General features: G+C 47.1%; 1 protein-coding gene across 1 annotated transcript; it reads left to right on the top strand.

Moving 5' to 3' along the window:
- SKA2 (spindle and kinetochore associated complex subunit 2) lies at positions 1-25,669 on the top strand. Its single transcript, XM_070945005.1, has 5 exons — positions 1-66; positions 14,830-14,919; positions 18,354-18,530; positions 24,137-24,223; positions 25,249-25,669. Exons 1-5 carry the CDS (start codon positions 1-3, stop codon positions 25,267-25,269), a joined length of 441 nt encoding a protein of 146 aa, XP_070801106.1. The 3' UTR covers positions 25,270-25,669.
- The last annotated feature ends 1,216 nt before the right edge of the window (positions 25,670-26,885 follow it).

The following is a 26,885-nucleotide window of genomic DNA, read 5'->3' as shown; positions in this document are numbered from 1 at the left end:
ATGCCACCGCCTGAGGAATGTCAACTATTCAACATGGAGACGGCGGTTACTACGCTCGAGACCATGGTAAGTCTCGGGACCGCTGGCCGGGCCGCCACCCCCGCAGAACGGAGCCGCCGTTCCCTTGAGGACCGAAAAGGCCTCCCGAAGAGCGGCCTAAACGAACGGAAGGAAACAAAAGGGGTGGAAAAGCCGCGGCTGAGGGAAGGAATGTAAGAAAACCTCCCCCCCTCCCCCTCCCCGCCGGATGCAACCATTCCTCACGCCTGGAAGGGGGGGAGAAAGCCCTAGAATAGATCTGGACGCGCCCATTATTCACCCCGAAAAGAGGGGGGGGTTGTGTGGGCTCGCTGCGTTCCTTTCTGCCGTCTTGCTCCAGGGGGGGCGTGGTCCGTCGGTGGGCGTGGCCTCTTGGGCTGGTCCATTTCTTCCCCCCCAAACTCGATTCCCGCGGGGGCGTGGCCAATACTGCGTGTAGGCGTGGCTTGTATGCTGGGCTGGTTCCCAGTGGTGGGTCTCCCCCTCTCTTCTCCTGCTCCCCCCAAGCGATGGAGGCCTTTGGGGAAAAAAATTGAAGGAAAAATGAAAAATGTTGGGAAGAGAAAGTCCATGGAGCTGGATGGGAAATGGCATTTGAAAAGGGAAAAAAAAAATCGCTTTTCTCTGCCTATAGATAGTCCTCAACTTAATGATAGTTCATTTACTCACCATCATCTTCATTTAATGACCCCATAATCCCTTGTGGGGTGGAGTCTTGGCCACTGAATGGAGCTGAGTGATTTCCTGGCCGGATGCCTTTCCTGTTGCCAATGCGGAGTCATATTCAGCAGATATATTCTTGTTGTGCCCAGAGAGAGAAATATCTGCCTCTACCTAGGATCGAACTCGCGGCCTCCTGATTGTGAGGCGAGAGCGCCACCTCTAGGCCACCGCACCAGTCTAATGACAGTTCATTTAGTCATCATCATCTTCGTTTAACGACCCCATAATCCCTTGTAGGGTGGAGTCTTGGCCACTGAATGGAGCTGAGTGTTTTACTGGCCGGATGCCTTTCCTGTTGCCAATGAGGAATTTTGTTCAGCAGATATATTCTCAGTGTTCCCAGAGAAAGAAATATCTGCCTCAACCTAGGATCGAACTCACAGCCTCCTGATTGTGAGGTGAGAGCTCCACCCCTAGGCCACCGCACCAGTCTAATGATAGTTCATTTAGTGACCTTTCGAAATTACAATGGCATGAAAAATCATTTTCCAAACTTAACGACCACTACGGTATCCCCATGGTCAAAAATTTCAGCCGCTTGATATGATTGACTCATATTTATGACGGTGCCAGTGTTTGGGGGGTCACCTTTTTTTGCCACTTTTTGACAAAGGGTCAATGGTGACGCCAGATTCACTGAACAACCGTGTTACTAACTGAACCCCTGGCAAGAAAGGTCGTAAAAAGGGACGGAGGTCGCTTAATGACTGTTTCGCTAAGCAACAAAAACATTGGGCTCAAATGGTCGTAAGTCGAGGACCGCCTGTATTGAAGTACCGGTGCAAATTATTGATTTGTTTTGTCATCTGAAAGGTTATTTATTCTTTTTTTCCTTATTTATTTCCTATTTTTCATTATCTGGAGCAGGGGTCTCCAAGCTTGTCAACTTTAAGACTTGAGGACTTCAACTCCCAGAATTCCCCAGCTTTGCTGGCTGAAGAATTCTGGGAGTTGAAGTCCACAAGTCTTAAAGTTGCCAAGGTTGGAGACCCCTGCTCTGGAGGGGCCATCTGGCCTCTAAATCCTATCCTCTACCCCAGGGGTGGGCAAATGTGGCCCTTTTACAACCTGTGGACTTCAACTCCCAGAATTCTTGAGACAGCCAAGCTGTCTCAGGAATTCTGGGAGTTGAAGTCCACAGGTTGTAAAAGGGCCACATTTGCCCACCCCTGCTCTACCCGTACAAAATGCTTCCTGGGGTTGATTCCTCTTGCAATGTAGCAGATCTGGAAAGTACCAGGTTGAGAAAGGCAGATGTAGCACATTTCTACCCATAAGAGAACTGAAAATAAGTTCACGATGTTGTACGGCACCCTGTATTCAGTGCCATTTTCAGCCATGAATGGATTTTTTTGCCATCCTAGTTGGCATTGCACAATTATTATGAGGCTAAATGGCAATGAGAGCCAGTTTGCTCTAGTGGTTAAGGCACCAGGCTAGAAATCAGGAGACAGTGAGTTCTAGTTGTCCCTTAGACATGAAAACTGGCTGGGTGGCTGGGCCAATTACCAGGAGACAGTGAGTTCTAGTCCTGCCTTAGCCATGGAAATCAGCTGGGTGATTTTTGCGCTGGCTGAGTGGGCCAATCAGCAGGAAATGGTGAGTTCTAGTTCTGTTTTAGGCATAAAAGCTGGCTGAGTGATTTGGGGCCACTCCCTCTCTCTTGGCTCAACCCACCTCACAGGGTTGTTTTGGGGAAAATAGGAGGAGGCAGGAGTATTTGGTGTCTTTCCTATCTTGAGAGTTAGTTGTAAAAACAATAAAGGCAGTAAAGAAATAGTAAGGGAACCCTACATGCTGTTTGAGCATCTTTGAGAAAGGGCAATGTGACAATTGGGAAGAAGCCAATGAAGGAGACAGCGTTTAGGGAATGAAGTTCAGTGTAGAGAAAAGGAAAGTTTTACACTTAGGCAAGAAAAACCAAAAGGACACGTAGACTGGGTGAAGCCAGGTTTAATAGCAGGAACTGTGAGAGGGATCTTGGAGTCTTAGTGGACAGCCAGCTAAATATGAGCCAGCAGTGTGTGGCAGCAGCCAAAAAAGCCAACGCAATCCTAAACTGCATTAACAGATACAATCAAGATCAAGGGAGGTACTAATACCCCTCTGTAAAGCCTTAGTAAGGCCACACCCTAGAGTACTGCATCCAGTTTTGGTCACCACACTACAAAAAAGATGTTGAGGCTCTAGAAACAGTGCAGAGAAGAGCAACAAAGAGGATTAGGGGACTGGAGGCTAAAACATATGAAGAACAGTTGCAGGAACAGGGCATGGCTAGTCTAGTGAAGAGAAGGACCAGGGGAGACAGGAGAGCATCTTCCAATATTTGAGGGGCTGCCACAGAGAGGAAGAGGGTCAAGCTATTTTCCGAAGCATCTGAAGGCCAAGCAAGGAACAATGGATGGAAACTGACCAAGGAGAGATTCAACCTAGAAATAGGGAGACATTTTCTGACAGAGCAATCAACCAATGGAACAGAAGTTGCATTAGGAAGTTGTGGGAGCTTCATCAATGGAGGCTTTCAAGAAGAGACTGGACTGCCATATGTCAGAAATAGTGTAGGGTCTCCTGCTTGGGCAGGGGACGGGTTGGACTAGATGACCTACAAGGTCCCTCCCAACTCTGTTAATCTGTTAAAAGTAGGTGTAGAAAAAAGCTGCTCAGAAAGAAGACTTTGTATATCAAATATATAAATATATTTTAAAAATAGATTAATGGAAGAAAACGGAGAAAGGTGAGGGAAGAATAAATGATCTGGATGAGCCAATATTTCACCTTTCTGTATGGTTGTGTTGGAATGGTTATATTACAGGCAGTCCTCGATTTAGGACCACAATTGAGCCCAAAAATTCTATTGTTAAGTGAGACATTTGTTCAGAGAGCTTTCCCCCATTTTACAACTTTTGTTGCCACACTTGTTAAATGAATCACGGCAGTTGTTAAGTGTATCATGTCACTGAGTGAATCTGGCTTTCCCCCCCCCCCGACTTTTCTTGTCAGAAGGTCACAAAAGGGGGATCATGTGACCCCAAGACACTTGCAACTGTCATAAATATGAGTCAGTTGCCAAGTGTCTGAATTTTGATCACCTGATCATGGGGGAAGGCTGCAAAGGTCGTAACTGTGAAAAACAGTCATAAGTCATATTTTTCAGAGTCGTCGTAACTTTGAATGGTCACTAAACGAACTGTTGTAAGTCCAGTATTGTATCCATTTTAATAATGAATATTGTTCAGCAATAGAAAGTTAATATTTTACATACACATAAACACATGTATACAGTTTTATCACTAGAAGCTATGGGGATTATTCTTATTCTTTGCCCTGGAGTTGTGAACTGTCAGACACTCTTGTATAAGAAACTTGCAGTGTGTGCTTTTTCATCCTAATGAATGCAGCAAAAATGGGAGATAATTCCTCTGGATGTTGCTACTGTTGGAAGAAATGTCCTTTTGGGTTCAGTTCAGTGGTGGATTCCTCCTGGTTCGGCCCGGTTCGGCCGAGCCGGTAGCAGTGACGATATGACGTCACCGAACCAGTTCTCTTTGTTCGGGAGCTGGCCCCACCCCGCCCCCCGCCCTGCGTTATTCTTACCTTTTATTTGGCCCCACCCCCAATCTATTCACTGCCTCCTGAGTCCCAGCTGACTGGCTAGAAGAAAAAACACTGTTTAAACTCTTGCCCCGGGGCTTCAAAGGGCCGGCCTACAGCTGAACAGTGTTAAAAGGCAGTGTGGTGGTAGATTGGTGCCTCCAAAAACGAATGAGTAGACTGGTGCCTCCAAAAACGAATGGATAGATTGGTGCCTCCAAAAATGAGGGTAGATCGGTGCCTCCAAAAACGAATGGGTAAACCAGTGCCTCCAAAAACGAATGGGTAGACCAGTGCCTCCAAAAACAAATGGGTAGACCAGTGCCTCCAAAAACAAATGGGTAGACTGGTGCCTCCAAAAACGAATGGGTAGACTGGTGCCTCCAAAAACAAATGGGTAGACTGGTGCCTCCAAAAACGAATGGGTAAACCAGTGCCTCCAAAAACGAATGGGTAAACCAGTGCCTCCAAAAACGAATGGGTAGACCAGTGCCTCCAAAAACAAATGGGTAGACTGGTGCCTCCAAAAACAAATGAGTAGACTGGTGCCTCCAAAAACGAATGGGTAGACCGGTGCCTCCAAAAACAAATGAGTAGACCGGTACAGGTCTGCAAGCAGTTAAAAGCCTGGTAGACCAGTATCTCTGCTAAATCCTAAAGAATTGTCATGTGACCATCAAGCCATGCCCACAAAATAAGCCATGCCCACAGAACCAGTAGTAAAAAAATTTAGAACGCACCCCTGGATCAGTTCCAAGTGGGGGAAAAAACACTGGAAACATGGTGGCTGTTTGGTTTAATGGTGGACAGGACCACGTGGTTTGAGGTCCTGGGCAAAAAAAGCATCCTTCCAAACAGCCAGCAGGTTTCCAGTGTCTTTTTCCCCACCTGGAACTGAACCCAGATGGATATTTCATCCAACAATTTGGCACCCCGGATGGGACTCCAAGCTAACGTGACCAATGGACCTGGCCCAGGTAAGCCTCCCTTGCTGGCAGCAGACCCATTGAGTCTGTGGGTGAGTTTTCCTGGGCCTTGGCCATTTGGAACAAGGGGGTTTGAGTGTTGGGCTCAAAGGCTGCTTGGAAAGAAGGTGAGTATCTCTAAATTTTCATTTTATACCCCGGAAAAGTGTGGGAAATGTGTGTATGCCTGTGTGTGTGTGAGTGAGAGGATCCTTCTCCGAATCACAGCTGGACCTTGCTTCCTCTGTGTGTTCTACCAAGAGAGCCTGAAAAGTATAGGACAGTGATTTAATTTAATTTAATTAATTCAATTTATATGCTGCCCCTCTCCGAAGACTCAGAGCGGCTCACAATACATTTAAAAAAAAAATTAAAAAAACATTGAAAAATTAAAAACATTAAAAACTCATTCACACCATTCATGGCCGGATCTCGCCAGATCACAAGAGCAAGATCAACGGCCAGAAAGCCAGGTCTTCGCCACTTTTCAGAAGGCCAATAGGGTGGGGATGGTCCGGACCTCAGGAGGTATGACTAACCGTTTCCAGACTGAGTGCCCAAAGCGCATGCATGCACACGAGAACCCCCAAAATGCAATGCACGTGTGGGCCCCCCCGCATGTGCCCCACATATGGGCGTTGCGACTTTCCTTGCCACGGCTCTTAAGTGAATCACTGCAGCTGAGCAGTTAGGAACCACGGTGGTTAAGTGAACCTGGCTTCCCCGTGGACTTTGCTTGTCAGAAGGTTGCAAAACGGCAATCCCGTGTCCCCGGGATGCTGCAACCCATCATAAATATGAGCCAGATGCCCAGCATCTGATTTTGATCACGAGGATGCTGCAAAGCACGTGAGTGGTGCGGTGGCCTAGAGGTAGAGCTCCCGCCTCACAATCAGGTAGCTTCTTCTAGACCGCCTTCTACCGCATAACTCCCAACGACCAGTAAGATCCCACAGAGTTGGTCTCCTCTGGGTCCCGTCAGCTAAACAATGCCGATGTCAGCATTCTGATGCTGCCATAAAAAGATGAGGCTTGACTTTTCACCTACTTATTTTCTCTGTAGATAATATCCCCTAGGAGATGGGACGGGAGGGGGGAACATTCCTGTGGGGTGAGGTCAGAAGCTGGGGAGACTGACTTGGAAGATGGCCAATGAGAAGATGAGAATTGGGGAACGGAAAGGGAAGGGTTTGGGGGTCAGAGGGTTAGTATCGGCTACGACGAAGTCGGGGCCAGATCTGTCATACTCAATAAATGGAATATTTCAGCAAAGATTAATTGTTTGGGAGTGCAATTTATTTGAGATGACATCGAAACCTGACAGCCGGCTGGCGGGCCCGCGGGAGAGGGCCTTCTCTGTGGCTGCCCCAGCTCTCTGGAACCAGTTACCTCCTGAGGTCAGGACCATCCCCACCTTATTGGCCTTCCGAAAAGCTGTGAAGACCTGGCTTTTCCGGCAGGCCTGGGGCCGTTGATCTCGCTCTTGCGATCCGGCAAGATCCGGCCATGAATGGTGTGAATGACTTAATGTTTTTAATTCTTAAATGTTTTTTATAATGATTTTAAATGCATTGTGAGCCGCCCTGACTCTTCGGAGAGGGGCGGCATACAAATTGAATTAATAAATAATAAATAAATAATAAATAGCTGTGAGTTTGATCTTAGGTAGAGGCAAGATATTTCTCTCTCTGGGCACAATAAGAATATATCTGCTGAACAAAACTCCACATTGGCGTCAAGAAGGGCATCCGGCCAGTAAATACTCTGCTAGCTCCATTCAGTTGCCCAGACTCTACCCCGCAAGGGATTATGGGGTGGTTAAATGCTGCTGCTCCATGGCCGCGTTTATCCAGCAACCGGGCAGAGAACCCCTTGCTAAAATTTTTCAAGGCCACCCCTGAGTAGCCCCCAAACCTTTTGGGCACCACGGACCAGTTCCATGGAGAGAGGCTTTTATTTATTTATTTATTGGTTCGATTTATATGCCGCCCTTCTCCGGAGACTCAGGGCGGCTTACAATGCGTTAAGCAATAGCCTTCATACTTTTGTATATACCTGCTTAGTAGGGCTTTTGCCCCCCCCCCCCAGCGGTGTTCTTTTTTTTAATACAAAGTCAGCTTATTGCCCCCACAATCCGGGTCCTCATTTTACCTACCTCGAAAGGATGGAAGGCTGAGTCAACCTTGAGCCTGGTGATATTTGAACTTGCAGTAATTGCAGGCAGCTGGTGTTACCTTAACAGTGATTTAAGTCTGCTGTGCCACCAAGGCTTTTTTCCATGGACCGGAGGGGTAATAGTTTTGTGTGCTGCCTGCATGCTCTGGATGCGGCTTTGTTTGTTTGCGCGGCCCGGTTTCTGGCCTGCTGTGGCCCGCTGCCGGTCCACGGTTCCTAACCTCTGATCTAGAGAAAAGAAGGACCAGGAGTGACACGATAGCAGTCTTCCAATATTTGAGGGGCTGCTACCAAAGAACAGAGGTCAACCTATTCTCCAAAGAACGAGAAGCAACGGATGGAAACTGATTAAGGAGAGAAGCAACCTGGAATTAAGGAGTAACTTCCTAACAGTGAGAACGACTAACCGGTGGAACAGCTTGCCACCAGAAATTGCGGGTGCTCCCAACACTGGAAGTTTTTAAGAAGAGACTGGACAGCCATTTTCTTGAAATGTTATACGTTCTCCTGCCTGAGCAAGGGTTGGACTAGAAGACCTCCAAGGTCCCTTCCAACTCTGTCGTTCTGTCTTTTCTATTTCCTGGATGGGGAGAGGTGTCCGTCCACTGCCCTTTTTATGTTGTACTACTAGTGAGCATGCACAAAAAGCAGTGCAATGTTAAAAGGGCATTGGCCGGTAATGCTCAGTCAGCTAAAAACCCACAACGTGAAGGGAAATCCTGTTATCGTAAAGATTTGGGAGGCTGCACGATGGCTTAAAACGATAATGGAAAATCCCATCTTCCTCTCTGACCTTTTTTTTTTTTTTTTTTTTTTTGAGTTTTGCCACGGAAGCATTAAAACACGAGTGCGCTTTGGCCTACGGTACAAGTCCACCAAAGTTTCCTCTCGGCGAATCCAGGCGTCCTTTGCCTATAAAAGAGCCTCCTTTTCTTGCAGAATACTTTGTCTAAAAAACAAAACTCAATTCCCCAGATTATTGAGAATCAGCTCTTCCTCCTGAGAGGCCAATGGCCGCATTGGGAAGCTCCATCTGCAGGAATGAAACTCCCGCTTGTAGCGCCTGTGTTTTTTTCATCCTGTCTGTGTGTCTGCACACCCATTTCCACCCCGGCTGTCCCTCGTGCCGGCATCCAGGACCAAGGAGGACTGTGTTTATCTCCTACTTTTACCGATAGCAGTAGCACTTATATACCGCTTTACAATGCTTTACAGCCCTCTCTAAGCGGATTTAGAGTCAGACCTCAACAATTTTGGGTCCTCATTTTACCCACCTCGGAAGGATGGGAGGCTGAGTCAACCTTGAGCTGGTCAGGATCGAACTCCTGGCGGTGGGCAGAGTTAGCCTGCAATACTGCATTCTAATACCTGCGCTTCCAGAGAGAGAGGGAGGGAGGAATGAAGGAGAAAGAAGGGAGGAAGGAAAGGAAGGAAGGAAAATAGCAATAACCCTTGGATTTATATATCACTTTACAGTACTTTATAGCCCTCTGTAAGCGGTTTTACAGAGTCAGCATCTTGCCCCCAACAATTTTGGGTCCTCATTTTACCCACCTCGGAACGATGGGAGGCTGAGTCAACTCCTGACTCAGCATCGAACTCCTGGCTGTGGGCAGAGTTAGCCTGCAATACTGCATTCTAACCCCTGAACTTCCAAAGAGGAAGGAAGGAAGGAAGGAAGGAAGGAAGGAAGGAAGGAGAGAGAAGGAAGGGAGGGAGGAAGGAAGGAGAGAGAAGGAAGGAAAATAGCAATAGCACTTAGACTTATATACCGCTTTACAGTGCTTCACAGCCCTCTCTAAGAGTTTACAAAGTCAGCCTCTTGCCCCCAACAATCTGGGTCCTCATTTTACCCACCTTGGAAGGACAGAAGACCGAGTCAACCTTGAGCCTGGTGAGATTCGATCTGCCCAATTGCAGGTGGCCGGCAGTCAGCAGAAGTAGCCTGCAGTACTGCACTCTAACCACTGCGCCACCGTGCCTCACAATAACTCTCTTATTGGTCAGACCACTTGAATCCGGCTGATTTTACCCAGGGAGAGATGGGCCCTCTGAATTTGGCGAGTCCAAACCAGGAAGGAACACCGTCTGTCCGTTGGAATAAGTTGTGCTGCAGGTGGTGTGGTTTGAACCGAGCTGGTTCTTCTTTTGGAGGAGAAGCGAAACGTCTTCAAAAGAAAAAAAAGCAAGAAAAGTCCAGTTGCCTCCTGAAAAAAGCACCTTTGGGACGATCAAGGCAAGAACACGCAGCAAGGAAGCTCAACAGCATCGCCTCCCATCAATCTGCTGTGCTAAATAGCCAACTTCTGCATCCCATCAAGAGGGGCGAGGCTGCCTCCACACAAGTAATCAGGCCAACCTTCGCTGCTCCTGCCTTTTCTCTGCCCTACGGGCTCGTGGATCAGGTGCAGAAGGCAGTTCCTCTTCCTCATCGCCGGCCGGTTGCAGCTGCAAGTGTTCCTCACCTGAAGCCTCAGGGATGTTTTGCTGTACCTATGCTTCAGCCAAATCCCTCTTGGAGCCATTGACCAGCTCTTGACGTGCCTCTGGAACTGGTTCATCCTCCTCCGAACTGACCACTGGAGAGGAATCCGGCCAAGTTATCACACGCTGGAGGTTCAAATAAAGGAGAATATTTGTAGCTCAGGGTTGACATGCTTCTTTTCTTGCAGACATTTCAGAATCCTACATACCCTAGCACTGATGACGTTACTTAGTTTGGGTCATGAAACCTCTGCAAGAAAGCACCCAAAGCTCAGCGAGCACCAAGGACCTCACAGTTTTCAGTCCTGAGCTACAAATATTCTCTTCTATCAGCAGTACACACAGACAGACAGACACACAGAGCCTATGAGCACCAAGGACCCCACAGTCCTCCTCTTCCTCCACTCTTCAAAACCCACCTTCTAGCACTGATGATGTTACCTAGTTGGGTCATGAAACGTCTTCAAGAAAACAACTAAGCTCAGGGAGCACCAAGAACCCCACAATTATCCTCCTTTTCCTTCTTTCCACTTCTAACACTGATGAAGTTACCTAGTTGGGTCATGAAACAACTGCAAGAAAACAACTAAGCTCAGAGAGCACCGAGGACCTCACAATTATTCTCCTCCTCCTTCCCCCTTCTAACACTGATGAAGTTACCTAGTTGGGTCATGAAACGTCTGCAAGAAAACAAGAAAGGACCTCACCCTGGGGGTTTTTTAAGAAGAGACCGGAAAATCATTTGTCCAGAACGTTGTAAGGTCTCCTGCTTGACCTCCAAGGTCCCTTCCGACTCCGTTATTCCGTTTTCCCCAAGCCTTTTCCTGCTGACGGGGGCTCTGACTTCATTGCACTACTGTACTTGCCAGCTAGCAGTGCAATAGTATTGTCAAAGCACTTGCAAGCAGAAACTGCAACGGCGGCCTGGTGGTATCTCTCCACGTTTCTCCAACCCTCCGTGGCTGGATAGGGAGCAATTTGGACTCCAAAGGATCTGGGCTCTCACGTGACTTGTCCATAAAGACAAGTCAACTTTAACCGGTCAAAGAATAAAAAGAAAAGGGTCTGGTCGGTAGGTCCGTTTTGCTGAATGGGCAGCTGGGAGAAATTGCTTCAACTGGTTTCTGAAACTGCCTGCGGTGGAGGTCCAAAGGTTTCTCCTCGGTGAGGCCTCTTCTATGGCTTCACAGTTGGTTGGGTCCAATCGACGAATCCTGCAATGACCCTACAATTTGTTCACAGGACAATTTATTTAATTAATTTTAATTTATTGATCTGCTAAAAAAATTTTTATCCTGCCTTTATTGTGTTTTATATAATAACTCAGAGGGATTCGGTGGCTAAGACGCTGAGCTTGTCGATCGAAAGGTCGGCAGTTCAGCGGTTCGAATCCCTAGTGCCGCATCACAGGGCGAGCTCCCGTGACTTGTGCCAGCTTCTGCCAACCTAGCAGTTTGAAAGCAGGTAAAAAATGCAAGTAGAAAAATAGGGACCCCCTTTGGTGGGAAGGGAACAGCGTTCCGTGCGCCTTTGGCGTTGAGTCGTGCCGGCCACATGACCATGGAGACATCTTCGGACAGCACTGGCTCTTCGGCTTTGAAACGGAGATGAGCACCGCCCCCTAGAGTCGGGAACGACTAGCACATATGTGCGAGGGGAACCTTTACCTTTTACCTTTATATAATAACTCAAGGTAACGAACATGCATAACAACTCTTTCCTCCTTCTGTTATCCGCACCTGTGAGGTGGGTTGTTGGTAGAAGGACTGGCTGAAGTCACCCAGCCGGCTTTCATGCCTAAAGCGGGACTAGAACTCACCGTCTTCTGGTTTCTAGCCTGGTACCTTAACCACGACTACCCCAACGAGCTGAAGGACAGAATTTCTCTCTCTTTAAAAGTTCTCAGTTCCCACCTTCTGTTAACAAGGCCTGGTCTAATCCTAATCCTAATCCTAAACCCTAATCCGTTGGTATATGAAATCTGTCTTGTCTGCAAACGCTGCTGAAATCACAATGGCTTTATATATAGGTAGTCCTCGACTTGCGACCACAACGGAGCCCGACATTTCTGGGGCTAAGCGAGACGTTTGTTAAATTTGGTGTTTTGCCCCTTTCTTGCCACAGGTGTTAAGTCCTTTCTCAGCAGTTGTTAAATTAGTGACACGGTTGTTAAGCGAATCTGGGTTGCAAAAGGGGATCAAGCGACCCATCAATGGTCATAAATGTGAGTCAGTTCTGAATTTTGACCAGGGGGATGCTGCCATGGTTGTTAAGTGTGAAAAATGATCATAAGTCACTTTTTACAGCGCTGTCGTAAGTTCGAACGGTCACTAAACGAACTGTTGTAAGTCGAGGATACCTGTAGATGTCAGGAAGCGATCCCGCTGCCAATTTGCCCTGCCTGACTCCGTTTCCTGCAGGTGCCACTTATTCCGTAACTCAGGCAAAATGACCAAAATTCATCATCTTCGAAACCAGACTGAGTTCGTATCCTCAGGGAATCCTGCCTCCTTAGCCTGTGTTTGCTGAATGCAATTTGCGCACCATACGCCACAACATTTATTCATGTTGTAACTGGATGCTTTGATCGAAACCGGTCCTTAAGGTGTCATTAAAGTGAAGTATGGACATTGAAGTAAATGCAATAGCCATAAAAGCATTACCTTAAAAAAAAATATACTTATTTATGGAAGTGTTTGCGATCGTGAATCTGCAGAAAAATCAGGGGTGAAATCCAGAAGGTTCTGACAGGTTCTGGAGAACCGGCAGCGGAAATTTTGAACAGTTCGGGAAACCTGCAAATGCCACCTCTGGCTGGCCCCCAAGTGGGGTGGGAATGGAGATTTTGCAGTATCCTTCCCCCGCCACGCCCACCAAGCCACGCCCTGCCCGCCAAGCCACGCCCACAGAACTGGTAGTTAAAAAAAAAATTGGATTTCACCACTTGAGAAAAATTAAACGCTGGAGTGTGTAGTCAGTTGAAAGAAAAGAAACTGAGATGGGGGAAAAAAAATAGTTTATTTTATGAGTTTTAAATGCCCTAGCCTAGTGTGTAAGTTGAACAATGGGCCCTATATCCAACAACATTCATTTCATTTCATTTCATTTATTGGATTTGTATACCGCCCTACTCCCGAAGGACTCAGGGCGGTGAACAGCCACAGAATAAAACACATAAATACAAAATTTAAAAACAGAATAAAACCGAATTAAACAATTTGGCCGAGACAGATTTAAAACACCCAATAATTTAAAAAAACAAATTAAAATTTACATTTTAAAGGGGAAAGATTTAGGCCAGGCCGGCTTGATGGAATAAAAAAGTCTTGAGAGCGCGATGGAAGGTGCGCAGATCCGGGATCCTCCATATCTCCGGGGGGAGCTCATTCCAGATAGTAGGTGCCCCCACAGAGAAGGCTCTCCCCCTGGGGGCCGCCAGTTGACATTGTTTGGCCGACGGCACCCGGAGGAGCCCCTCTCTATGGGAGCGTACCGGCCGGTGGGAGGCTATTGGTGGTAGCAGGCAGTCCCACGAATAACCAGGTCCTAAGCCATGGAGCGCTCTAAAGGTGATAACCAAAACTTTGAAGTGCACCCAGAAGACCACCGGGAGCCAGTGCAGCTCGCGCAGGAGAGATGTTGTATGGGAGCACCATGCGGCCCGCATTCTGGACCAGTTGGAGCCTCCGGGTGCTCCTCAAGGGGAGCCCCATGTAGAGAGCATTACAATAGTCCAGGCGGGAGGTGACGAGGGCATGAGTGACTGTGCGTAAGGAGTCCCGATCTAGAAAGGGAGTCCATGTAACTTAATGTGGAGAAAAGCAAAACCTGGGTAAAAAAACCCCAAAATTACGAGGACATATGAGGCGAAAGATAGCTCAAAAACAGTCACTGGGAGAGGGACCTTGGAGTCCTAGTCGACGATCACTTAAACTGAAAAGAGTGACTTGTGGCCGTTTTTCAGACTTAACGACCGTTGCAGCATCCCCAATGGTCAGGCGATCAAAATTCGGATGCTTGGCAACTGGCTCCTATTTATGACAGTTGCCGTGTCCTGGGGATCGCGCGATGGTACTCTTTTGCAATTTTCTGACAAGCAAGTCCATGGGGAAGCCAGATCTGCTTAACAACCGTGTTACTAACTTAACGACTGCAGCAGTTCAAGGTGCGAGGACCGGTTGGTTGTAAGTCCCTTTTGTTTTCAGTGCCATTGTAACTTTGGTCGCTAAACGAATGGTTGTAAGTCGAGGACTGCCTGTATTCTCTTTAAAAGAGGGTGAAATGCCATCAATGTGGATATGGTTACAATTCAGTGTATTCTTTCTTTTGTTCTTTCTTTCTCTCTCTCTACCTCCCTCCATCCCTCTCTCTCTCTCTCTCTCTCTCTTTCTTCCCTCCCTCTCTTTCTTTCTTTTTCTTTCTCTCTCTCTCTCTCCCTCCCTCCATCCCTCTTTCTCTCTCTCTTTCTTTCTTTCTTTCTTTCTTTCTTCCCTCCCTCTTTCTTTCTCTCTACCTACCTCTCTCCTTCCTTCCTTCCTTCCTTCCTTCCTTCCTTCCTTCCTTCCTTCCTTCCTTCCTTCCTTCCTTCCTTCTTTCTTTCTTTCTTCCTTCCTTTCTTTCTTTCTTTCTTTCTTCCCTCCCTCTTTCTTTCTCTCTCTCTCTCTCTCCTTCCCTGTTTATGTATTTATATATGTATTTATTTAATTTATTTATTTATTATGCGGCCTATCTCTTTTATAAGGTGATCTTACGCCATCTTCCCTCCCCAAATTCGTAACCAAAGGCATTTGGTGGAAGCCTTCTCGCTCTGTACATCGTATTAATGGGGTGTGATCATTTTTTCATGTTTTAGTTCCAGAAGGCCGAATCTGATCTGGATTACATCCAGACAACGTTGGAGTTTGAAATGATGAAACGGCTCCCTAACGGACTCGCCCAAGAGGTATCGTCCTTAGGCTTATGCCTGAAAGCATTGCTGACATCCTCTGAGAAATATTTTAAAGCCTCATCGTTAAGGTTCTTAAGTGTGATCATGTTGTGGCCCTCCAGCCAACACAACTGAGGTTTGCAAAAATATTTGGATCCAAACAAGCTTCCTGCACTCTGTAGTTACAGTCAGAATAGATTCGAGAGTCTACATCCCAAATTCTAATATTCGATCTTAACATCGTCCAGTCAAATTGATTAACAAACAGCATAGAATGAGCCGAAAAACAAATTCCTCCTTGTATATTGTTTGGTGTCAGTTTGGGGAATTGGCAAGAAGAAGCTACTTGCTTTGTTTTCCATCAGTTCCTTCACATTCTTGATGATTCTTTGTGTCCCAAAGGTGCTTTCTTTTTTCAAGAAGCAACTGGGTTTTTTTTTATTTTTCTTTGAAGATGTTTTGCTTCTTATCCAAGAAGCTTCTGTAGCACGAAGAAGCTTCTTGGATGAGAAGCGAAACGTCTTTCAGAGAAAAATCAGAAAGTCCAGTTGCATCCGGGGGGGGGGGGGGACAACCATTTATTTATTTATTTATTAGTTCAATTTATATGCCACCCTTTTCCGGAGACTCAGGGCGGCTTACAATGCGTTAAGCAATAGCCTTCATACTTTTGTATATACCTGTTTAGTAAGGCTTTCGCCCCCCCCCCAGCGGTGTTCTTTTTTATACAAAGTCAGCTTATTGCCCCCACAAACTGGGTCCTCATTTTACCTACCTCGAAAGGATGGAAGGCTGAGTCAACCTTGAGCCTGGTGAGATTCGAACTTGCAGTAATTGCAGGCAGCTGGTGCTAGTTAACAGCACTTTAGTCTGCTGCGCCACCAAGGCTCTTATGACCTGGATGACTGAGAATCTCCATAGACCAGGGGGTCAGCAACCTGCGGCTCTGCAGCCGCATGTGGCTCTTTCACCCCTCTGCTGCGGCTCCCTGTCACTCAAAATATGCATCGTAACCGCCAATGTGTGACATCCGCCGGCACGCAGTTTATTGAGCTTTTCAACCCCCAGTAGGTCAGCCATGGATAAATCCAAGAAAAGAAAAGTTTCAGAAGAAAACAGAACGTTTAACTCAACTACATAGGCTAGTTTTGTGGCCGTTCAGGAAATAGTCAGGCACGGGAAGGGTTTTGTGGCTCCCGGTGTTTTCTTTTCTGTGGGAAACGGGTCCAAATGGCTCTCTGAGTGTTTAAGGTTGCCATAGACATAAGGCCGTGATGGCGAACCTATGGAACGCATGCCAGAGGTGGCACGCAGAGCCCTCTCTGTGGGCACGCACACCATCGCCAGCTGCTCTTCTGGTTTCTGGCACGCATATGCACCCTGACCAGGTGGTCATGGCGAGCGCCGGAGCAACTGAAAACGGTCCCAAAAACGGCCAAAAAACAGGCTGTTTTTCGGGCCGCTTTCAGGCCATTTTTCAGGCCAAAAACCTGGAAAACGGCCCCAAAAACGGCTTGAAAACAGCCCCAAAAGCAGCCGGAAAATGGCCAAAAACCAGGCATGTGTGCACCAGCCAGCTGTTCTTTGGGTTTACGGTGCTCCGGCGCGCACGAAGACCAGCTGGCCGGCGTGAATGCGTGAGCTGGAAACCCGAAGGCCAGCTGGTCTTCGGGTTTCCAGGGCGCACACATGCACACATTCCGGTTTGGGCACTCAGTGCCGGAAAGGTTTGCCATCACTGATGTAATAGATACTTCACTGTACCTTGGATCAGGGGTGAAATGCTCTCGGTTCGGACCGGATCGCCCGATCTGGTAGCGATGGTGGCAGGTGGTTCAGAGAACCGGTAGCAAAAATCCCTGCCCCCGCCCCCTCCGTCTATGCCAGTGATGGCTAACCTTTTTGCCATCGCGTGCCAGGAGAGGGGGGGGAGGGTCACACGTGCATGTGCCCACGCGCATGCGTGCGGAACCCCTCCCCCCCCCGCTCCTGGCACATGATGGCCTGGTAGGCCCGTTTTTCTTTCTTACCTGGTTCCAGATCATCTCTCTGTATCTGGGAAGGGCGAAAACAGCCTTTCCCACTCCCTTGGAGGCCCTACGGAGGCTGAAAGGGCCCATTTCCCAACTCTCGGTGGGACAGGAAGTGACATTTTTTGCTGTCCCCAGCCTCCAGAACCTCTCTAGGAGTCTCTAGGAGCCTCTCTAGGAGACTCTAGGAGCCTCTCTTTCAGCCTCCGTAGGGCCTCCAAGGGAGTGGAAAAGGCTGTTTTCGCCCTTCCCAGATACACAGAGAGGATCTGGAGCCAGGTAAGAAAGAAAAACGGGCCTTCCCCACCCCACCCTCAGGCCCTCCAGAGGCAGGAAACAGCCTGTTTCCTTACTTCTGGTGGGCCCAGAAGGCCCGAAAATCAGCTGGCCGGCGCACGCATGCGCCCCAGAGCTGAGCTGGCGTGCCCACTAATATGGCTCCGCGTGCCACCTGTGGCACGCGTGCCATAGGTTCGCCATCACGGGTCTATGCCCTGCTGAGCCGTGCGATCATCAGAGGCTTTTTTTTTTTTTTTTTAACTTTTAAAAGCATTTTTTTCTTCAGCCGAAAAAATGCTTTTAAAAGTAAAAAAAAGAAAAGCCTCTGATGATCGCACGGGTCAGCTGGGATTGTCAGAGCCTTTTAAAAGCATTTTTTTTACAACCCCTTCGGCCGAAAAAATTGTAGAAAAAATGCTTTTAAAAGGTAAAAAAAAAAGCCTCTGATGATCCCAGCTAAGCCGCGCGATCGTCAGAGGCTTTTTTTTTTTACTTTTAAAAGCAATGCTTTTAAAAGTAAAAAAAAAAAAGATGGCGCGCCACAGCTGATTACCCCTCCCCCCCCACGCGCCGTCATGCCTCTTGGCGTGCACTGCGTGCACGCACCTCACATTTGGTGCGTAGTGCACACTGCGCCTGCGCAACCAGCGAACCGGTAGTACAGTGGTCCCCAACCCCCGGTCCGCGGACTGGTGCCGGGCCGTGGAGTACCTGGCACCGGGCCGCGCAGCAGCCGGGGGCCATGATCGCTGCAGCGGCCGGGGGCCATTATCGCTGCAGCGGCCGGGGGACATGATCGCTGCAGCGGCCGGGGGACATGAACGCTGCAGCGCAAAGGCTCCTGGGCCGTGCGCAAAGGCTCCAGGGAAGAGAGCCCCGCGCAGGTACGCACATGTGTCGTCATCAATGTGTCGTCGCGAACAACGCCCCCCACCCCTGCGCGCGCTCAGCGGGCCACGGTAAAATTATCAAAGGCTGATTGGTCCGCGGCGATAAAAAGGTTGGGGACCACTGCGGTAGTAAACCGGTTCAGATTTCACCACTCCACCTTGGATCAATGTACAGGTTTGTTAATGATGTGCTTGATGCTTTTGGTCTTTCCTTTCTTATTCTGCTCCGGACTTCTTGCTTTGGAAACAGGAAAATCATCTGGTCATGATACAGCAGCTGTCGGTAGTGAAGTTGCGTTTCAAAACCTTGTGCGAACAGCTGCAGAAGATTTCCGCGGAGCGGCGAGAGTCCATACGTTCTATCCGGGCCACTTTGGCGAAAACAGTGAAGTTGGTCCAGGAAATTCAGCAACATGCCGGTACAGAGGTAATGCTCTGGTCAAGATTTTGCCTTCTCTTTCTTTCTTTAGAATAATTGTGACTCTATTCCAGGTTCCATTTGAATGTATTGGGTGAGTAACAGAAAAACTTCCTAGGGATTAGCGTGCCTCAGGCCAGCATTTATTTTATTTTTTATTTTATATCCAATTTATATACCGCCCTTCTCCCTGAAGACTCAGGGCGGTGTACAGCCGAATAAAAACATAAATTACAAACATTAAAATAGTATTAAAAGAATATATATAAATTTGGCCCCGTAATTTAAGAACAATAACAAACCCGTTTAGAACATTTAAAAAATTAAGAAAAAAAGTTAAGCCAGCCCGGCTTGCTGAAAAAAGAAGGTTTTAAGGGCATGGCAGAAGGCACCGAGGTCTTGGATTCTCCTTATCTCTGGGGGCAGTTGGTTCCAGAGTGTGGGTGCCCCCACAGAGAAGGCCCTTCCCCTGGGGGTCACCAGCCTACATTGTTTGGCTGATGGTACCCCGAGGAGGCCCTCTCTGTGGGAGCACACAGGTCGATGGGAGGCCGTTGGTAGCAGCAGGCGGTCTCGAAGATATCTAGGTCCTATGCCATGGAGCGCTTTATAGGTGATAACCAACATCTTGAAACGCACCCGGAAGACCACTGGGAGCCAGTGCAACTCACGCAGGAGAGGTGTTGTATGGGAGCGCCATGTAGCTCCCGTAACTACCTGCGCGGCCGCATTCTGGACCAGTTGGAGCCTCCGGGTGCCCCTCAAGGGGAGCCCCATGTAGAGAGTGTTGCAGTAGTGCAGGCGAGAGGTGACGAGGGCATGAGTGACTGTGCGCAGGGCATCCCGATCAAGAAAGGGCCGCAACTGTCGTATCAGGCGGACCTGACAAAAAGTCCCCCTGGCCACAGCTGTGCTCATCATCAATCAGAGGTTTGGTGAGATAGTACCACATCTCAAATAATGCTAGTAGAAGAGAATATTTGTAGCTCGGAGTTGAACTATGGAGTCCTTGGTGCTCTCTGAGCTTGGTGTTTTTTCTTGCAGACGTTTTTTTAAAAAAGTTTTTTATTTTTTTAAACAAACAAACATTTAATAGATAAGTCATTCCTTCCATGTGACATCTCGGTGTTGTCTCCAAAAGTTCTTTTTGTTGTTTCTTCTATCTTCCTTCTCTCCATTACAACAATCCGTCACTAACACAATGTTCTAATTGTAGCATTTTTATACATAAATTTACTTATTTGTATCTCTTTTCTAACCAATGGTAAAATTGATTCCATATCTTAAAGTATTCTGAATCTTCTCTTTCTTTAATCATCAAAGTCAATCCATTCATTTCTGCACAATCTAAATTAAAAAAAAAATTATTTTTGCAAAAAGTTTTTTTATTTTTTAACCAAACATACCAATTACATCTTTTCGGAACCGAGCTTTGATCCGGTCATCAATTTATACAATTTTTGTCATCTTTAACAAAATTTTATATATTCTATTTTGCCATAAGACTTATTTCTCAATCTTAAATCACTTATTCAACTAATACCATCTTAAAAAGAGTTTACTCTTATTTACTTAATCAAAACAATTACCCTTCTATTAACCCACCTAAAATATTAAATCAGTTAATAACTCATAGTACATTTATCAAATTTAAATCTTATCTCTAATCTTAAAAATATAGCAATTTAACATTTGACATTATTTGAATTAAGAACTAAATTTATTTTATTTTTTTTAAATTCTCCTTCCAAAGGTATTTTCTCTGCTTTCCAATTTTATGCACAAACAATCCTTGCAGCTGTTATTACATGTATAATCATGCTCAGAAGCTAAAAACTATTGGAATAAAATTAAGATATGGCCGGAAGAAATGATACAACAACGTAATGATTTAAAACCAGAGCTGTTCCTACTGGGTATCCTCCCAGAAAAAAAAATAGTAAAGAAAATATTCTTGAAGACGTTTGATTACCCATCTAGGTAACATCATCGTCAGTGCTAGAAGGAAGTGGGGTTTGCAGAGAAGAGGAGAAGGAGGAAAAGGAAGAAGAACAAGACAACTGGGGGGGGTCCTTGGTGCTCTCTGAGCTTGATGGGTTTCTTGCAGACGTTTGATTACCCAACTAGGTAACATCATCAGTGCTAGAAGGGAATGTGATGTTTGCTCCCTCTTTTTATACGTTGTTCTGTCCCCAACCCCACGCACACACACCAACAGACGTTCAGGAGTTAAAGACCAAACCAGCCGGCAAAATCCTTTTCCTTATGATAACGGAACTTGGCAACAACCTCGTGGCTGCCTGCCAAGAGTTTATTATTTACAAAGAGGAGAGATAACTTCTTCCCACTTCTGATACATCAAAGGAAAGCAGCTCAATAATTACAATCAAGTCCAGAGATAATCCAGCAAAGTCTATAGCAAAAAGTCCGGCAATGCAGAATAGCGTGGAAGCTTTCAGCTTTGTTCGTCACAAGGTTTGACTGGCCACCACGCTCCCTTTTATACCCTGTGGGGTGTGGTCCAGTGACTCAGCCTAATCTCGGGCACGCCCTTTCTTCTGTTGCGCGCGCTTATCTCTGTGACGCTGGTGTGGATCCAGCCAAGACTCATTACCCTCATCACTGTCCATCTGTGGCTGCGTGGACGTGCTTGGCCCTGGCCCTATCTCTTGCCCTTCGGCGGACACCGAAGGCATTGCCAGAGAGGAGGGTCCTGGAGAGGGAGGCCTTGCCAACTCCTCCCCTTCACTCTCGGAGTCCTCTCCTGACGATGACACAGGCTCTGGTAACGGAGCCACAACATACATGGCCTCCCCTGTCAGTGTTGGTGGGGATGTTTTCGGTGATTCTTAGATTAGGCTGTTGTTTACGATTTGATTGGGGGTTCACCCATGAACACCAACTAGCAGGAAGATTTGATGAAAACTCCTTAATTTCACAATATGCAATCCAGGAGTGGGTTCCACTTACCTTTACTACCGGTTCGCATGCGCAGATCACCCATGATGACGTCGTCTTTGTGGGTGGGCAGAGCTTCCCGCCGGTTTTACTACCGGTTCTATAGAACCGGACCAAACCGGGAGCAACCTGCCACTGATGTGATCAGACTTCACCATAGTTTCAACTGGGAAACGGAGATCTTCGACCAAGCCAAATCCAAAACTGCTAGAAGATTCCTGGAACCCTGGCACTTAGGCAAATCAAACCTCGACAGACGCAAAGAGATAAATCAAATCTATTTAGCGTTCAAAATAGATGAGCAAAAAAGAAAAAAACCCAAAAAGCCTGAATAGCTCAACAGACAGAGCTCTGTAATTTAAGACCAGGTGTCTGCAGTTAAAGTAAGATCGAATCTCGCCAGGCTCAAGGTTGACTCAGCCTTCCATCCTTTCTAAGGTAGGTAAATTGAGGACCCAGTTTGTGGGGGCAATAAGCTGACTTTGTATAAATATAGAAAAGTATGAAGGCTATTGCTTAGCGCATTGTAAGCTGCCCTGAGTCCCCGGAGAAGGGCGGTATATAAATCAAAAGAAAAAAAAGAAAAAAAGAAAAAAAAAGAGCAAAACACGTCCTTGCCAGCCATCAACACTCAGAAAGCAGAGATTAACCCCAACACCAACTAGACCCGTGATGGGGAACCTAAGGCACACGTGCCGGAAGTGGCACACAGAGCCATCTCTCTGGGCATGCTAGCCGTCACTCTTTTGGGTTCTGGCGCACACATGCGCACCGGTCAGCATGGGAGCGCTGGAAACCGGAAGAGCAGGTCCCTGGCATGTATGCACACGCCGGGAAGCTGAGCTTCCTGTTTCTGGCATGCGCATATACGCCAGCCAGCTGTTCTTCATGGGTGCCAAAAACCAGAAGACCAGGTGACCAGTGCGCACGCGCACACCAGAAACCAGAAGCTGAGCTTTCTGGCGCTCCCGCGTGTGCGCGCTGGGGAGCTACTCTTCCGCTTTCTGGCGCTCCCCGACCCGTTTCGGCACTTGGTGCCGAAAAGGTTCGCCAACACTGAACTAAATCAACAATCAAGAAAAAAAAACCCAATACCCCGATAAAGTAACTACCAGCTAAACAAAAGCCTAATCAAGGAACCACCAAGAGCACTCCCATCAACACTGACAGGACAAGCCACTTGTATACAAAGAGAGAGCAAACCTCACTCCTTGCTAGCTCTGATGATGTTACCTAGTTGGGTCATGAAACGTCTGCAAGAACACAACCAAGCTCAGAGAGCACCAAAGACCCCATCTCAAATAAGAGCTCGGCAGAGGGCAACTCTTTATTACGTTCTATAAGAGATTCGATCGCAAAGTCGGCAGTTCAGCGGTTCGAATCCCTAGTGCTGTGTAACGGGGTGAGCTCCCGTGACTTGTCCCAGCTTCTGCCAACCTAGCAGTTCGAAAGCAGGTAAAAAATGCAAGTAGAAAAATAGGGACCACCTTTGGTGGGAAGGGAACAGCGTTCTGTGCGCCTTTGGCATTGAGTCGTGCCGGCCACATGACCATGGAGATGTCTTCGGACAGCGCTGGCTCTTTGGCTTTGAAACGGAGATGAGCACCGCCCCCTAGAGTCGGGAACGACTGACACATATCTGCGAGGGGAATCTTTACCTTTACTTTATAAGGGATTCTGCCAACTCCAAAAACTGCCTTTGAGCAGGTCTTTAAGTAATCTGCTCAGCCAATTAACCTAAAGGCAATATGCTAAACCATACATTATAATTAACTGCTGTGTTCATAGAACAAGCTCAGTCAAATCAAATCTGACAGGGAAACACGTTACTCTTAAGACGTAACTGGTAACCGCTACGTCTTAGCGGTTGCAGTTTATTAACAATTTATGATTTCTTTGTCATGTTTTAATCGCCTTATTGTGCGGACACAGTAATTGTACTTTATGAACTCTAATTTACGGTTTAAAATCAAGCAAGGAATGTCAGAAGCAAATTATCCGTGGCCAACTTTGGCAGATAGATTATCGTTTCCTTTAAAGTTTTGCCCGTTTACTTACATGCATGTCTTGCTTTTCTCCCAAATGGCCATCAAAGCATCTAAAAAAGTTAATAATAAAAAGCAAACACGCATTGGGAATTAAAAGCCTCTATCAGTTTGTTGCAAAGTTTCATTGAGATGAACCAATAGATTAGGCAAGAAAGCCAGCTGAGTGATTTTGGGCCAATCACCAGGAGACTGTGAGTTCTAGTCCTGCCTTAGGCATGAAAGCCAGCTGAGTGACTTTTGGTCAATCACCAGGAGACTGTGAGTTCTAGTCCTGCCTTAAGCATGAAAGCTGGCTGGGTGACTTTGGGCCAATCACCAGGAGACTGTGAGTTCTAGTCCTGCCTTAAGCATGAAAGCCGGCTGGGTGACTTTGGGCCAATCACCAGGAGACGATGAGTTCTAGTTCCACTTTAGGCACAAAAGGCGGCTGGGTGACTTTGGGCCAGTCCCTCTCTCTCACCCCAACCTATCTCACGCGGTTCTTGTGGTGGGGAAAATAGGAGGAAGGAGGGGCATTATGTATGTTTGCTGCCTTGCGTTATTGATAAAAATAATAAAGGCAGGATATAAATAAATTAAGTGAAATCAACTCCATTTTCTTCCCCCTAGATCTCTTCTCTGACTGAAGAACAGCAGCTTGCGATGCAGCACTTACTGTACCAGACTCCTGAAGTGATAGAAAGTTTGACAGAACAGGTAATCCTTCTTGTGGCCCGCCAGCGGATCTGGCAGCAGACTCAGACAGTGAGGAGGCTGGGGAGGACCATGGGCCAGTCCTGGAGTCTGGGGAGGGCTCCGATGAGAGGCCCTCAGCCTTTTGGGCTGGGACCGGTTCCATGGAGAACAGTTTTTCATGCTGCCTGCATCCCATGGATGGAGCTTCGCTTGTTTGCGCAGCCCAGTTGCTGGTATGCCACGGGCCAATGCCGGTCCACGAACTAGAGGTTGGGGACCTCTGCTATAAAACACATTACAGGTAGTCCTCGACTTATGACAGTTCATTTAGTGACCATCTGAAGTGCAAAAAGTTACTTACAACCAGTTTTTCACACATCCGTTGCAGCATCCCCCATGATCACATGATCAAAATTCAAATGCTTGGCAACAGACTCGTATTTATGACGGTCGCAGCGTCCCGGGGTCACGTGATTTTCCCCCTTTTGTGACCCTCCGACTAAGCAAAATCGATGGGGAAGCCAGATTCACTTAACAACCGGGTTACTGATTTAACAGCTGCTGGGATTCCCTTAGCGACGGTGGCAAGCCGGCAAAAAATCACATTGGGCTCAAATTGTGGTCGTAAGTCAAGGACTACCTGTATTTCTTGTCCCTAGTACTGATGAATTTTTTTATTTTATTTTATTTTTATTTATTTTTATATGCCGCCCTTCTCCGGCATAGACTCAGGGCGGCTTACAATGTGCTCAGCAATAGCCTTCATACTTTTGTATATTTTTATACAAAGTCATCTTATTGCCCCCACAAACCAGGTCCTCATTTTACCCACCTTAGAAAGGATGGAAGGCTGAGTCAACCTTGAGCCTGGTGAGATTCGAACTCGCAGTAATTGCAGGCAGCTGGATGTTAAATGCTGCCTTAGTAGGAGGCATTAGCCTCCTACGCCACTCAGGCTCCTAAAGTGGGCTGCCTGTACTTTTCTTTTTGCGAGAAAATGGGGGCTTTCTTTCATGCTTAAAATGGTCTCTGTTCTTTTCCTACAGAATTGTCCAAAAGAACATTAAATCCACGGATACTTTGCTGAACATTTCAGAAAGAAACTCCCAGTGGGAGGTGATGAACGAGGCCATGTACCTTTTCGTGTATATTTTTTTTTTTTACCCGTTGGGAGATTGTTCCTATGTTTGGTCCCCAGGTTCCCCAGACACCATTAGATGAACAAGGGTGTAAAAAGGTTTTGAATTATGTGCTGGTGTCGATATTGTATCTTTAGTCAAAGGGGAAAAAGTTTACAAAACGATCAGCCGGTTTACATGATCTGAATGCTCTGCCCAAAGGGCAGGTTTTGTGTTGTTGTTTTTTCCGCTTGTATTACTGGTGTAAGCAAGCCTTGCCCTTCTAGTATTTACACGAGACTCAGGGTAACTTTCAATAATTATGATTAATTTCTGACCTAGCTGAACATTCCGGAAAATTAAAATAAAATAAAATAAATAAAATAAGGTGTGTGATTTTATTTTGTTTAGCCAGAGGCTATTTTGTTGTTGTTAGTTGCAAAGTCGTGTCCGACCCATCGCAACCCCATGGACAACGTTCCTCCAGGCCTTCCTGTCCTCTTATCATCCTCTGGAGTCCATTTAAGCTCACGCCGACTGCTTCAGTGACTCCATCCAGCCACTTCATTCTCTGCCATCCAGTGGTGGGTTCCTCCCGGTTTGGTCCGGTTCGGCTGAGCCGGTAGCAGTGACGTTATGATGTCACCGAACCGGTTCTCCCCCCCCCCGCCCTCCCACCACCACCCCCACGTTATTCTTACCTTTTATTTGGTCCCACCCCCAATCTATTGCTGCCTCCTGAGTCCCAGCTGATGACTAGAGGGAAAAAAACTGTTGCCGCGGGGCTTCAAAGGACCGTCCTACAGCTGATCAGTGTTAAAAGCAAACAAATGAGTCGGGTCGTAAGCGCGAGGACCTTCCAGAAATGACTCTGACCAGCCAGCCACGCCCACCTAGTCACATGACCTCCAAGCCATACCCACAAAATAAGCCACGCCCACAGAACTGGTAGTAAAAAAATTTAGAACCCATCCCTGCTGCCATCCCCTTCTTCTTTTGCCCTCCATCGTTCCCAGCATGAGGCTCTTCTCCAGGGAGTCGTTCCTTCTCATTAGGTGGCCAAAGGATTTGAGTTTCCTCTTCAGGATCTGGCCTTCTAAAGAGCAGTCAGGGTTGATCTCCTCTAGGACTGACCGGTTGGATTGCCTTGCAGTCCAAGGGACTCGCAGGAGTCTTCTCCAGCACCAGAGTTCAAAGGCCTCCATTCTTTGGCGCTCAGCCTTCCTTATGGTCCAGCTTTCACAGCCATCCATTGCAACTGGGAAAACCATCGCCTTGACTATGCGCTCTTTTGTTGGCAGAGTGATGTCTCTGCTTTTTAGTAAGCGGTCTAGATTTGCCGTAGCTTTCCTCCCCAGGAGCAAGCGTCTTTTAATTTCTTGGCTGCAGCCCCTATCTGCGATGATCTTGGAGCCCAAGAAGATAAAATCTGTCACTACCTCCATTTCTTCCCCATCTATTTGCCAGGAATTGAAAGGGCCGGATGCCATGATCTTAGTTTTCTTAATGTTGAGTTTCAAGCCAACTTTTGCACTTTCCTTCTTCACCCGCATCAAGAGGCTCTT

Source organism: Pituophis catenifer, unplaced genomic scaffold (assembly GCF_029215685.1).
Source record: "Pituophis catenifer annectens isolate HBS135680 unplaced genomic scaffold, rPitCat1.0.hap2 SCAF_1, whole genome shotgun sequence".
Lineage (NCBI taxonomy): Eukaryota > Metazoa > Chordata > Lepidosauria > Squamata > Colubridae > Pituophis > Pituophis catenifer.
This window is presented reverse-complemented; position numbering and strand designations above follow the sequence as displayed.

Bases quoted from the DNA above. Each gene is read 5' to 3' on its own strand.
- SKA2 (XM_070945005.1), top strand. From the start codon at position 1: ATGCCACCGCCTGAGGAATGTCAACTATTCAACATGGAGACGGCGGTT. The intron at 67-14,829 runs GTAAGTCTCGGG...TTCATGTTTTAG, and splicing joins TTACTACGCTCGAGACCATG to TTCCAGAAGGCCGAATCTGA. The intron at 14,920-18,353 runs GTATCGTCCTTA...CTTTGGAAACAG, and splicing joins CTAACGGACTCGCCCAAGAG to GAAAATCATCTGGTCATGAT.